This window comes from Chrysemys picta, unplaced genomic scaffold (genome assembly GCF_011386835.1).
Source record: "Chrysemys picta bellii isolate R12L10 unplaced genomic scaffold, ASM1138683v2 scaf305, whole genome shotgun sequence".
In the NCBI taxonomy this organism is placed as follows: Eukaryota; Metazoa; Chordata; order Testudines; family Emydidae; genus Chrysemys; species Chrysemys picta.
Window position 1 is genome coordinate 2104 of NW_027053012.1, and position 13124 is coordinate 15227.

Below are 13124 nucleotides of genomic sequence, written 5' to 3' on the forward strand. Positions count from 1 at the left end.
CAGGCCATAGGTTGTGCACCCCAATCTACACTGTCCAGCAGTTTGGACCACGGGGGTGTGAATAGCAATGCGCACCAAGATGCTGCATTGTAACTCACTTGTGTGAATGCTGCAGATGCAACCCATAAGGTTCCTAGTTTGCCTTCACGCAATCCTTTTCAAACAGGACTACGTCAATGTGAAGAAGGAACCTGCTAGTTCAAGTCCCTGGCATCCACATGGGGGAGTTACAGAGCAGCACTTTAGTGCACCCTGCAGGCCGAACTGCAGGCCGGTATAGATGTAGCCAAAGATTCCAGCTAGGAAGTGCTGGCAGTAGCCTGCTAAGGCAAGGGGGACCCTGAGAGAACAGGGGAAAGACAGCAAAAGCTCTCCATGCCGGGAGGCTTGGGAGCAGGAAGAGAAACGTTTGCTTGTTGGACTTTAATTTGGGACTCTGTTTTATTTGTAGTTTATATTTTGTGAATAAACCCTGGCCCCAAGGAGGGGTATTTTGAGCTCAGAAAAAGTGTGTGGAGTCTGCATAAGGGGCCCTTGTGCGGGAAACAGAGGCTGGTGTTGCAGGATGACTTCTGTCCATGAGGGGTTGCTCACAATGTGGTTGCCCTTGTTAGAGTGTGGAATAAAAAAGTGAAGATTATGAATGAAATTCTGCCCTCATTAATTCACATGCAGTCCCAGTGGGATTGCACAGATGTAAAGAAGATGTCAAACATGCCTGTTACATTCGCTAAACTGAACTTGAAAATTTGCTTTTTTTTTTTTTTTTTTTAGGTTAGCCAATATACCAAAGCAACTGAAATGTATGAACAGAAAATCCGAAACCTAACCATCAAAGTGGAACATATGGAGTCGACCAGTGTTTCTTACACTGAGTTGGACTTTCAGTTGCTGAAACTGGAAATCAATGAAATGGAGAGACTGGTCACTCAGCTGAAATCCACACTTGTTGGAAGCAATGTGATTGTTGAACAACTATACGTGGAGGTAGAGTATGTGGGTTATTCTGCCATTCAGAAACATTCAGTTCTCTGTTACAGCAGTGACATTTGGAATGTCTCCACTGACAATAGTAGAGTTGCTCTGGATTTAAATCAATGTACATTAAAGCAAATCTTGGCCTTAAGCATGTTAGCATGTTTCTTCATATGTGGCAAAAAATGGCAATTTTTATCATTTGTGTGACTGAAAGCTAAAGTTCTTGGATGCTGCTATATTAAATAAATATACTGTGTACATTATTATAATAAATATGAATTTATGGGTACCCATGCCTGAAAGCTTCTGTGCTCCAACAAATATAATTAAAAACATAACTTATTAGGGTAGTGACCCAATCAATATAAAATCAAGAACCCCTTCCCAATATTCAATGAATCAGCTTTTCAAATTTGTTATCACTCACTCACCTGAGTGAATAACTGCTTTTGATGGTAAGTAAAATATCATTAGTTTCTTCACTGTCTTCAACATTAAATGAGTAGATTATTTATCTGGGCAGGTAAACTTCCAAGACACGTCTGCAAGGCTGAAATTATTTACCAGTAACAGTTAATAACCAAGTAAGCCTTATTGGACATTTTGGGGTGAACTTTAGCATTATGGTATATGACTGAGTGCTAAAATCACAAACATTTTCTTGTAGTTACACACATTAGCTTGAGACTGGATGTTCATACTAAAACTTGTTCTTTGGGAACATTTCCTAAAACTTGTTCTGCAGCACCTTTTTTGAAATGATAAATCCAGTCTAAAATGTTTGAAATAAAGTTGACTGTAATTTAAAGTCATGCAGAATTTTTATTTCTCTAGATCAAGAATCTGACTCTCATGGTAAATGATCTGGAATCATTGGACAAAAATAATATCCTTACAATCCATCGAGAAATTGTGGCTCTCCAGAATCGATTGAAGGAATGTGAAAAACATAGAAATCAAACCACAACACCCTCCTATTTCCCACCAGGTAAGCATTCGTGTATAAATCACATGAGAAGGGATGGGAGAAGTAGGAACAAGACTGAGTTAAATGAAATGACAATAAATCACAAGTCTTGGAAAATTTGCCAGATGTACTAACTTTCAGCAACAGGCTGATATGAAAGATGAGGGCAGGAAACAAACATTTTCACATACTCTTACTGTTTTTCAAGTGGAAAAAGTTGGAAAATAGTACAAAAGTATGAAAAGTAATGTTTTGCCCTTCATCCAAACTCTCTTAATAGTACCTCAGTACCAGCAATACTATTTGAAACAAATCACAGATTTATAGAAGAAATTAATATCCATTTAATTTTGAAATAAGATTGCTGTGAGTTAAGTTCAGTAATAGATTCAATATGTCGACAGTTAAGAACAAACCATAATGCCAGAGGTAGCGATACACAAAATGGCTCTAACCTCTGCTCTGGCCAACCAAGCCCAACAAATGGCTGGTGCTGACCAAGAAGGGGCATGACTCAGGTGGCTGAGGGGGTGGGAGGCAGCAATTCAACACAGTATCTCGTCCGCTTCCATCAGCAGGGCTCCACAGAAGCCCCAGGAAGAAATGAAATCTGCTTCCCACTCCCAGCAGTGAGGGCAGTGAGTGAATTCCAGATCCCCACATGCTTTGGCACCGCGGTCAGGCAGGGGGAGAGAGGTGTGGGAAAAGAGATACAAGAGGAGAAAGGAGACAGTGGAGCTTAGGAAAGGTGGACAGACAAAAGCAAGAGAGAGATGGTGAGTTTCACTTCAAAACCGTATTTCATAGACTGCCACAAACTTTACAATTACAGTTAAATACACATTTGCATTGGATTCTGCGGACGTTACCAATAGTTAGACTGAAAGGCCACAAAGATATTGTCCTGCCTCTAGGCCAGTGCATCCCTCTATCTGGATGCTGATAAATCATCACTGCCAGGAATAAATTTGATCCCTCTATTTCTGAAGAAAAAATGTTTTGCATTTGCAAGCAGCAGTTTTCTCCAAGTGGCAGGTGTGTTCCAATCATTTCCCGTGGAGAGCATCTTCAGACAAGCCATAAGGATTCTCCCCACTCTTCACATTGCTCTGTATTTTGTGGACTGCTCAGAAGATGTTTCTGGCATTGGGCACCTGCTCATGCTGCCACTGAGGCCCAGATGAGTTTCCTGATTCTGCTCCACTGATGTTCTTCAACCCTCCATAAGAGGGACCAGCTTTAGGTGTGAGAGGATAGTTCTGTCTTTGTTTATTTATCTCTGTTCTCAATGCTTATAAAGCACACACACTAAATCCTCTCTCCTAATCATGCCCTTTAAAAAGCCTGCATTTTCTCTTTGCTTACATGCAGCTGTGATCATGGTGGGCTTGTGAATATCAGCCAGCCCTATGTTGTACAACTGAACTGGAGAGGATTTTCCTTCAAATATGGTTCCTGGGGTAGGGATTCCTCTCTTCGGACTCCGCAGAAGGACCTATACTGGGTTGCACCTTTGAACACAGATGGGAGACTCTTAGAATATTACAGACTTCATAATTCCTATGATGATTTGCTGCTATTAAAAAATGCTAGAGAGTTAAAAATTCAATATGGGGAAGGCAGTGGCACCGCAGTTTACAATAACTTCATGTATTACAATGTATATAATTCAAGAGATATGGGCAAGCTTGATTTAAACACAAACGCATTGGCTGTGAGGAAAACTCTGCCGAATGCTGCTTATGGTAACCGTTTCTCTTATGCTGGTGTTGGGTGGCAAGATATGGACTTTGTTGTGGATGAAAGTGGATTGTGGGTAATTTATTCAACCGAGGACAACACAGGTAACATTATGATTAGCAGACTCAATGAGACCACACTTGATGTGCTCCATACTTGGAATACAAGGCAGTACAAGCCATCCATTTCCAACGCTTTCATCATCTGTGGTATTCTATATGCCACAAGACCTGTCAACACTAGGAAAAAGGAAATATTTTACACATACGACACAAACACTGAACAGGAAGGTAAAATTAGCATAATTATGGATAAAATGTTAGAAACAATTCAAAGTATCAACTATAACCCCTCAGACCGAGTCCTGTATGTTTACAATGATGGCTACCTTGTTAAATACAATCTTATTTTTCAACCTATGTTACACTGATATGAATAAACACAACAACTAGAGATCACAAAAAGTCTGATTTTTATATCCCTTTGGACAATGTGAATGTTAAATTAGGGCCTAATCCTACCAAAAGTAGCTCCTGGTCATAAGGTTTATTCCCATGAGCTGTCCCATTGAAGGATAATAAGCTCTATGCCTGGTAACAATTGGGTGCAAGATTAGGTTCATAGCTTTTTAACTGGTGTTTAGCTACAATGGCACCAGGAGTACTAGAAATGTCTCTGCTATAAAAAATAGATTAAATAGATGACTTAGTGATTCACAGAACATGGATCATGATAGGGAGATTGCTCACACACTGATGTGCATTTGGAGGAATGTCTATTTGGATGACACATGGAAACTAAACGGCTGTTTCATCATCATTGCTCAACGTATGCAAGGCCATAAATATCATATTAAATATTGCCCTCAAATAATTACTAAAACATTAAAATTAGAGGAGAATTAGAACTTGATCTTTAAAGAGCAGCCATTGGTTAAGCTGAAGCTGTGGAAACGGTTGCCTTGTCTCCTTCTTGCAACCCATCAATGTATTTTAAATGGCAGGGCTCCAATGCATTACTTTCCTAAAGTTGCACTTCATGAAAAAACCTTATTAACCATTTTTGGATGGTTGCATTTTCTTAGTACTGTGTCTTGGGGGCCTGATCCAAAGCCCAATGAAAGCAGTCCCTTGGTATATGGCACATGCTACAACAGAACATAAGCTATGCCATCCTACATGCTCCACTTAGTCCTCTGAGTCCATTTAGTCTGCAATTACTGTGATCTCCATTAGAATCTTTCAAAAACACTCTGAAAACAAGGAGCCAAATTAATTGGCAGAATAATTCCATTGGCATCAATTACCTTACATCGGGGGTGAATCTAGCACATATCTATCAGTTACAGAATACTGAAGTTGGGACAAAATCATATGCTCTTTATTTTTAAAATGACACAAGATTTTTTTTTATCAATATCTGTACTGTAATCATGTCAGAAATAGTGAGATGAACAGTTATGAAAATGCAGTAAATGTTTGCTGGTTTTCTATTATTAATTCTGTCTTTATCTTTGTCTTCTTATAATCTGGATCAGTAGATGTGAATGATTAATTTTTGTTTAATAAATGGTTATAAAAATCCAAACCCTATAGTTGTTTGTCATTTCGCAACAGCTGGGAAACATTTGGGATGCAGCAAGAAGCCAGCTTCACCAAATGATATTGGAAACAGAAATTGTATTCCTTTGGGCTTAGTGTGTTTAAGTGCTCCTGGAACAACACAAAGGTGTGAGTCAATATGTCAGTAACTATAGGAGGGACTTTATTTCCACCCATTGAAATATGTTCACCAGTTAGATTAACATTCCCCACCAAGTTGAGATGTTACTTGAGAGGTGTGAGGCTGATGACACATTTTTAAGTCAGATGCTGCCACTTACCAAGTACAGTAACTCCTCACTTAAAGTCGTCCGGGTTAACATTGTTATGTTGCTGATCAATTAGGGAACATGCCTGTTTAATGCTCCCTTCTAACGTCATTTGGCAGCCGCCTGCTTTCTACTGCAGGGGTCAGCAACCTATGGCACGCGTGCCAAATGTGGCATGCAAGCCGATTTTGATTGGCAAACTCCTGCCTGCCATGGTCCTGGCCCACAGCCCCACTCAGCCCCATCGCTCTCCCCTGTGGGGGCAGGAGGCAGAAGCTTGTTCCTGCAGCAGCCAAGCTTCCCTCCTTCGCAGCTTCTTCCCCCAGCGTGCTGCTTTCCAGCCCTTCTCCCTCCCTCTCCCTGCCGCCGATCAGCTGATGGCCCTTGCAAGGGGGAGGAGCGGCAGCGTGCTCCCTGCTCCGGAGTGGAAGCAGAGAAGAGGTAGGGTCGGGGCCTTGAGGAAGGGGGTGGAAGAGGACATATCCCTTCCAGCCCCCTGCCCTGCACCCCCCCACACACACCCTGCCTTCTGCCCTGACCCCTGAACTCCCACCCACATCCAGCCTGCTGCCCTGCACCTCCACACCCCCAGCCCTCTGTCCTGACCCCTGAACTCCCCCCACACACCCAGCCTTCTGCCCTGCACCCCCACATTCCCCCCAGCCCTCTGCCCTGACCCCTGAACACCCCCCCAGGGCTGGGGTCCCGGCTGCCGGCCTCTTGCCAGCCGGTGTCCAGGCCCCGCTCAGCCCGCTGCCGGCCTAGGTGAACAGAACCTCAGGCTGGCAGCGAGCTGAGCAGGCTGGCGGCGTAAGATCAGCATTTTAATTTAATTTTAAATGAAGCTTCTTAAACATTTTGAAAACCTTGTTTACTTTCATACAACAATAGTTTAGTTGTATAATATAGACTTATAGAGAGAAACCTTCTAAAAAACGTTAAAATGTATTACCGGCACGCGAAACCTTAAATTAAAGTGAATAAATGAATACTCGGCACCCCACTTCTGAAAGGTTGCCTATCCCTGGTCTACTGCATGCAGGAAGAGCAGCCCATTGCAGGTAGCTGTTGGGGGCTTGGAACCAGGGTGGACTGGCAGCCCTCCAATCAGCTTCCTGCTCCCTTAAGTTCCCTGTGCAGTAGCTGCCTGCAATTCAGCTAACACAACCCCACTGCCATGTGCTGCTCCTGCCCTCTGCCTTGGAGCTGCTCCCTGATATTACTGCTTGCTGTGCTGTGGGGGGGAGGGAAGGAAGAGGGGGGCTAATGTCAGGGTGTCCCCCTCCACCCTGCTCCTGCACCCTGCTTACCCCATCTTCCATAGAGCAGGGCTCAGGACGGAGGGAGCTTGCAGCAGCTGCGGTCTCAGCAAACTGATCTAATTAATAAGGCAGTGTACTTAAGGGAAATGTGCATATCTCCCTTCATTCCTGCTGCCTTGCAGAGTGAGAGAGTTAACCCTTGAGGGTTCAGCCAATTGCTAGTTCATCATTTAGCAGTAAGGAAAATATCCCACCTTCTGACTCCTCCACCTCAACCAAGCTTTACAATCATCATCATTGTGTACCAGTATTAAATTGTTTGTTTAAAACTTATACTGTGTGTGTGTATTTATAAATAGATAGATAGATAATATAGTCTTTTGTCTGGTGAATAAAACACCTTCATTTACAGTAATTCTTACGGGGAAATTGGATTTGCTTAACATCGTTTCGCTTAAAGTTGCATTTTTCAGGAACATAACTACAACATTAAGTGAGGAGTTACTGTATCTGCTTCTGTTCCCTGAAAGTGTGTGAAATGAATTTAAAAGCCAGCCATCACTGGCACAGTAATCTGATCCATGAGCATGGGCCTTTAAAGAATTCACAATAGTTCAACTGAGGGTTTGTTTAACTATAAAAAACTAAAAGACAGCAGTGAATTTCTTCCTTCACATTTTTTGGGGTGGCATCCCATTAATACGCAAGGGTTGCCCTAGTCACAGACATAAAATGCAGCTCTATATGGCATCACATTTTAAGGAGCAATTTGGGGATAAGGAGCAATGCAAAAAGAGGACTTAGGTTCAGTGTTGCAACACCTAACTTTAGGTCCCCTGCCACTTAGTGGAATCTCCAGCCCTGACTCAGGTACACAGGCTCCCTATAAATGTATGTGGAGAGTTGGGCATCTAAGAATGGGATTCACAGAAGCTGAGTGGGATGTTGCAGAAGCTAGCCAGTCGCAAATGCTGAGGGTTGGGCTGGAGTTCACGTAATGCCACTTGGGATTCACAGCTGTGAACCCTCTCCTAGAATTAGGTATTTAACCCAGGTCACCCCTGTCTGAAGGGGGAAAAGAAAAGGCAACTTGGAGGTTGTGATGCCCTTTTATACACAGTATTTAAAGCATTCAGCCTGGTTGTGGGAGACCAGGGTTCAAATCCCCACTCTTCCTGTGTCAGAGCAGGCACTTGAACCCAGGTCTTTCGCTGCCCAAGTGACTATGCTAAACACTGAGCTACAGGAAGAGTCGGGTGAGGGGCTTTCATAATCTCACCTGTTGAAGCTGCTTCACTTTGTATGAAATACTTAAATAGTCAGTGGGCCAAAGAGCAGTCAGAATGACTCTATAGCAGTGGGATTACAGTATCTAGTTTACAGACCCAAGTTCTAGTCCTGCACTAATGACTGTTTAAGCCTGGACCATTACTCAGTTCTAAGCTGTCACCGCATCTTATTGTCACTGTGAGAAATCTTGTGATTAGCAACAAACTTGCTAGTAGCAGGCAGGGCCAAACCAGTCGACTTTCTTTTGTAGGAGGTTCCTATTTACCAAACAGGCTGTGCAATGTCAGCTCACTCTGTATCTAATATCAGAAAGACTAAAGCAAAGGGCAAGTCTAGCGGATTTTGTGCATTTCTCACGTGCAATTTTTGAGTGTCACATCAGCTGGACAGCTCCATGCCTTTCTGTACTGTCCAAAGAGAGAGTGCCTCTTCACAGTCATGGAGGTGCCTAATTTAGGGTAGGTCCCAAATGGCCTCATACTGTTAATGAGTTTCTGATATGGTACTCTCCAATTTACAAAGAGGAGCACGGTGTCCCCAGTCCCTGCACATGCTTGCAAAATTGATCGGCAATGCGATGGGAAAGCAAGCGCCTTCCATTGAAACAAATGACAAAACTTCCTTTTTCTTCAATGGGAGTGAGATTGCAATGAACCGACACCTGGACACAAATTCAGTTGTTTGGAGATCCATTCCTGACCTGATTCCTCTCCACAGTCTTGCATCTTGGCCTGTCTGTCGATCATCTCCTTGTGGATATTTTGCTATTTATTTCATTGTAACTTGGTTAAAATTGAGCTCCTTTCATTCCTCTTGAGATCTCCACTGCATTCTCAGTCACTATTGTCAGTACTATCATACCTTCCTGTCACTCAGACTCATCATGAGTCATCTCTGACTTTTCACCCTCTCTAGAGCCATGTATCCAAGCTGGATCCAAACCTTGCCACTTCTTCCTCTCTCGCATTTCCATTATCAGGCCTATTCCCTCAGTCTACATGACTAAAATTCTCTCCGGTGCTTATCTGCATCCCCTCGGACCTTCCTGGCACCCACCTCACTCTCCTGTCTAGTCAAAATGATGTTGCAAAGTCACCTTTTTGACCTGTCACAGTGACAATGTCAGTCCCCTTCTCGAGTCCCATAGAACATGTCATATGCAAGCTTTTTGTTCCTCCTGTATGGGACTTTCACAACCTAACCCTTCCCCACTTGTCTACTCTTGTATCCAATCCTGCCTCTTCTGCTCTGCCAATGCTGTCAGCCCCTATCATCCATTAGTTCACCTGTCACATAAGCACCTTCCCATTTTCTTCCATTCTGACTCTTATGCAGGATCACTCCCTCTAAACTAATCCATAAATCCATTACACTGTGCTTCTCCAAATAGCACCTTAAGACCAACTTCTTCCAGATCCCTGTGGTCAGTTGCCAACTGATTACAGCTAAGCAGATGTCTCCAGTAGGAACTTTTGATATTTATCGTACTTAATTATATTAAAGACATGAACCAACTCAAAACTGTCTATCTGTTCACATAGTTGGCCTCTGTAAACTCGTGGTCTTGTTACTTTTACCCTCATTGTTTATCCCTCATTCTTTTAAATTGATGTTACAATTACTTGTTACCTCTTAGCTTCAATTTTGATGTATGTTCTTCTAGGGAGGAACTGCCTTTTTGCTCTGCATTAGAACAGCATTGAGCACCAATTGTGGCCTCTAGGTACTTCTGGGATACAAGCAATAAATAATAGCATGCCTGGGATTTTTTATGCATCTGTGTTTTTGTCTGAAATTTCATGCGTGCAGCTATGTGGATTGAATATAAATTGGCTTTGAAAACAATATGTAAACATTGTGTTGGAAACAGCAACAGAGGGTCCTGTGGCACCTTTGAGACTAACAGAAGTATTGGGAGCATAAGCTTTCGTGGGTAAGAACCTCACTTCTTCAAATGCAAGTAATGGAAATCTCCAGAGGGAGGTATAAATCAGTATGGAGATAACGAGGTTAGTTCAATCAGGGAGGGTGAGGTGCTCTGCTAGCAGTTGAGGTGTGAACACCAAGGGAGGAGAAATTGCTTCTGTAGTTGGATAGCCATTCACAGTCTTTGTTTAATCCTGATCTGATGGTGTCAAATTTGCAAATGAACTGGAGCTCAGCAGTTTCTCTTTGGAGTCTGGTCCTGAAGTTTTTTTGCTGTAAGATGGCTACCTTTACATCTGCTATTGTGTGGCCAGGGAGGTTGAAGTGTTCTCCTACAGGTTTTTGTATATTGCCATTCCTGATATCTGACTTGTGTCCATTTATCCTCTTGCGTAGTGACTGTCCAGTTTGGCCAATGTACATAGCAGAGGGGCATTGCTGGCATATGATGGCATATATAACATTGGTGGACGTGCAGGTGAATGAGCCGGTGATGTTGTAGCTGATCTGGTTAGGTCCTGTGATGGTGTTGCTGGTGTAGATATCTGGGCAGAGTTGGCATCGACGTTTGTTGCATGGGTTGGTTCCTGAGTTAGAGTTGTTATGGTGCGGTGCATGGTTGCTGGTGAGAATATGCTTAAGGTTGGCAGGTTGTCTGTGGGCGAGGACTGGCCTGCCTCCCAAGGTCTGTGAAAGTGAGGGATCATTGTCCAGGATGGGTTGTAGATCACTGATGATGCGTTGGAGAGGTTTAAGCTGAGGACTGTAGGTGATGGCCAGTGGAGTTCTGTTGGTTTCTCTTCTGGGCCTGTCTTGTAGCAGGAGGCTTCTGGGTACACATCTGGCTCTGTTGATTTGTTTCTTTATTTCCTTGTGTGGGTATCGTAGTTTTGAGAATGCTTGGTGAAGATCTTGTAGGTGTTGGTCTGTCTGAGGGGTTGGAGCAGATGCGATTGTACCTCAGTGCTTGGCTGTAGACGATGGATTGTGTGGTATGACCGGGGTGGAAGCTGGAGGCATGAAGGTAGGCGTAGCGGTCGGTGGGTTTTCAGTATAGGGTGGTGTTAATGTGGCCATCGCTTATTTGTACAGTGGTGTCTAGGAAGTGGACCTCCCGTGTAGATTGGTCCAGGCTGAGGTTGATGGTGGGGTGGAAGCTGTTCAAATCATGGTGGAATTCTTCCAGGGTCTCCTTCCCATGGGTCCAGATGATGAAGATGTCATCAGTATAGCGTAGGTAGAGAAGGGGCATGAGTGGACGAGAGCTGAGGAAGCGTTGTTCCAGGTCAGCCATAAAAATGTTGGCATATTGTGGGGCCATGCGGGTGCCCATGGCGGTGCCACTGGTCTGGAGGTATATATTGTCACCAAATTTGAAATAATTGTGCGTGAGGATAAAGTCACAGAGCTCAGCAATAAGTTGTGCTGTGTCATCATCAGGGATACTGTTCCTGACAGCTTGTATTCCATCTGTGTGTGGGATTTTTGTGTAGAGAGCCTCTACATCCATGGTGGCTAGGATGGTGTTTTCTGGGAGGTCACCAATGCATTGTAGTTTTCTCAGGAAATCTGTGGTGTCACAGAGATAGCTGGGAGTGCTGGTGGCATTTACTGTTTGTTTACTGCCCTGCCATGACCCAGGGCCTGGGCTCATATTGAACTATTGGCTCAGACCCTGCCTAAGGGCCTGAGCTCCTGACTGTTTGTTTACTGGCCCGCCCTGACGCAGGGCTTGGGCCCATAGCGAACTATTGCGAGGCGGTGGGATACCCCACAGCCCCGCAGAGGGACGAGCCTGGGCCGAGCCCTTCTACAGTGCTCTATAAACACCTAGAGACAGAAAGGGTGTTGCCATGAAGCACAGTAAGTTCCATGTAGGGTGAGGGATCTAATGTTCCAGCTGTTTGACTAGGACCATAGTACAAATTATTGGACCGTGTTAACTGAGTCCATTGAATACAAATCACATTTGGGGAGAGGTCCTACTATCAGGAACGGGCAACAGGTGTCTCAGCAGGAGGAAGTGCTTCAGGGGACTCAAGCGCCACAGGGTTGTGGCTGGAGTAGGGTGACCATATTTCCCAAACAGAAAACAGGACACTGCAAGGGGCTGGCCCAAGCTGCTTGCCTGAGCCACTCTCCCCATGCAGGGCTGGGGCCGCTGCTCGCTCAAGTCCTGCCTGCCTCACACACGAGGCTGTCGCCACTCACTGGAGCCCTGCCTGCCCCCCGCGCGAGGCTGTCGCTGCTCACTGGTGCCCTGCCTGCCCCCTACCTGAGCACTGCCTGTCCCCCTGTCCAGGGCTACCATCGCCCCTCCACCCTGCACCACACTACAAAAGCAAATGGGACAAATGCCCACTTTTGCCAAAAAAAGTCAGGGCAGCCAGGACAGGGCTTAAAAAAGGGACTGTCCTGGCCAAAATGGGACATATGGCCACCCTAGGCTGGAGAGAACCCAGTGTACTTACAATGGCAGCTGCAATGTGGGAACTACAATGTAAATTATTCATTGGTCATATGCATGTTGTGGTTTGTATTCATTCCTATAACAACAAGGTGGCTAAATGGGGGCAGGAAGCAAACGTGAATCATCCCCATTATAAAACAGCACTAACACTGTACTCAACTGTCTAGTGTATGTGTGCACTGCAGGGCATTGTTAGATGGAATAAGAAGTGCTTAGTTGTAGGCTCTATACTGCTAACAGCTAGTGGAGAATCTCCTTTAGCTCCAGTCATTGAGGCCTGGGGTTTTGGGGTAGGAAAAGCTGAGGCCTTTGTGCACAGTCACAGTGCAGCCCTGAGGGACCATGCAGTGCAGCAGAGTGACAACAGGGAAGTCCTTGGGTGCCACAGATTTGTTCCAATATTTATAATCGGTAATCCTGTTTTAAACCCTCCTCTCCCCCATTTCCCAGTTGGCTGGTTCTTATCATTCAGGGAGCTTGGGCAATGGTGGGAAGCGACCTGTCTGAAAGGAGAAGGTCAAACTTTTCAGCAAGGGTGCTGTGCAGGACAGATTCACTGTCTGCAGAGAGACTGAAACCAGATATCTTTTTGGACACAAGTATATTGTATCTCGGGATTGT

The 13124-nt window shown here is 44.4% G+C and overlaps 1 protein-coding gene across 1 annotated transcript; it reads left to right on the plus strand.

The window, feature by feature from the left end:
- Positions 1-760: 760 nt before the first annotated feature.
- Positions 761-5272, plus strand: LOC135978547 (olfactomedin-4-like). The gene is made up of 3 exons (XM_065579448.1): positions 761-987; positions 1813-1976; positions 3317-5272. The coding sequence occupies exons 1-3, from the start codon at positions 802-804 to the stop codon at positions 4113-4115; spliced, it is 1149 nt and encodes a 382-aa protein (XP_065435520.1). The 5' UTR covers positions 761-801; the 3' UTR covers positions 4116-5272.
- The last annotated feature ends 7852 nt before the right edge of the window (positions 5273-13124 follow it).

Excerpts from the sequence above, each read along its gene's own strand:
- LOC135978547 (XM_065579448.1), top strand. The coding sequence starts at position 802 with ATGTATGAACAGAAAATCCGAAACCTAACCATCAAAGTGGAACATATG. Across the intron at positions 988-1,812 it reads TTGAACAACTATACGTGGAG|ATCAAGAATCTGACTCTCAT; the intron begins GTAGAGTATGTG and ends TTATTTCTCTAG. Across the intron at positions 1,977-3,316 it reads TTCCCACCAGGTAAGCATTC|CTGTGATCATGGTGGGCTTG; the intron begins GTGTATAAATCA and ends GCTTACATGCAG.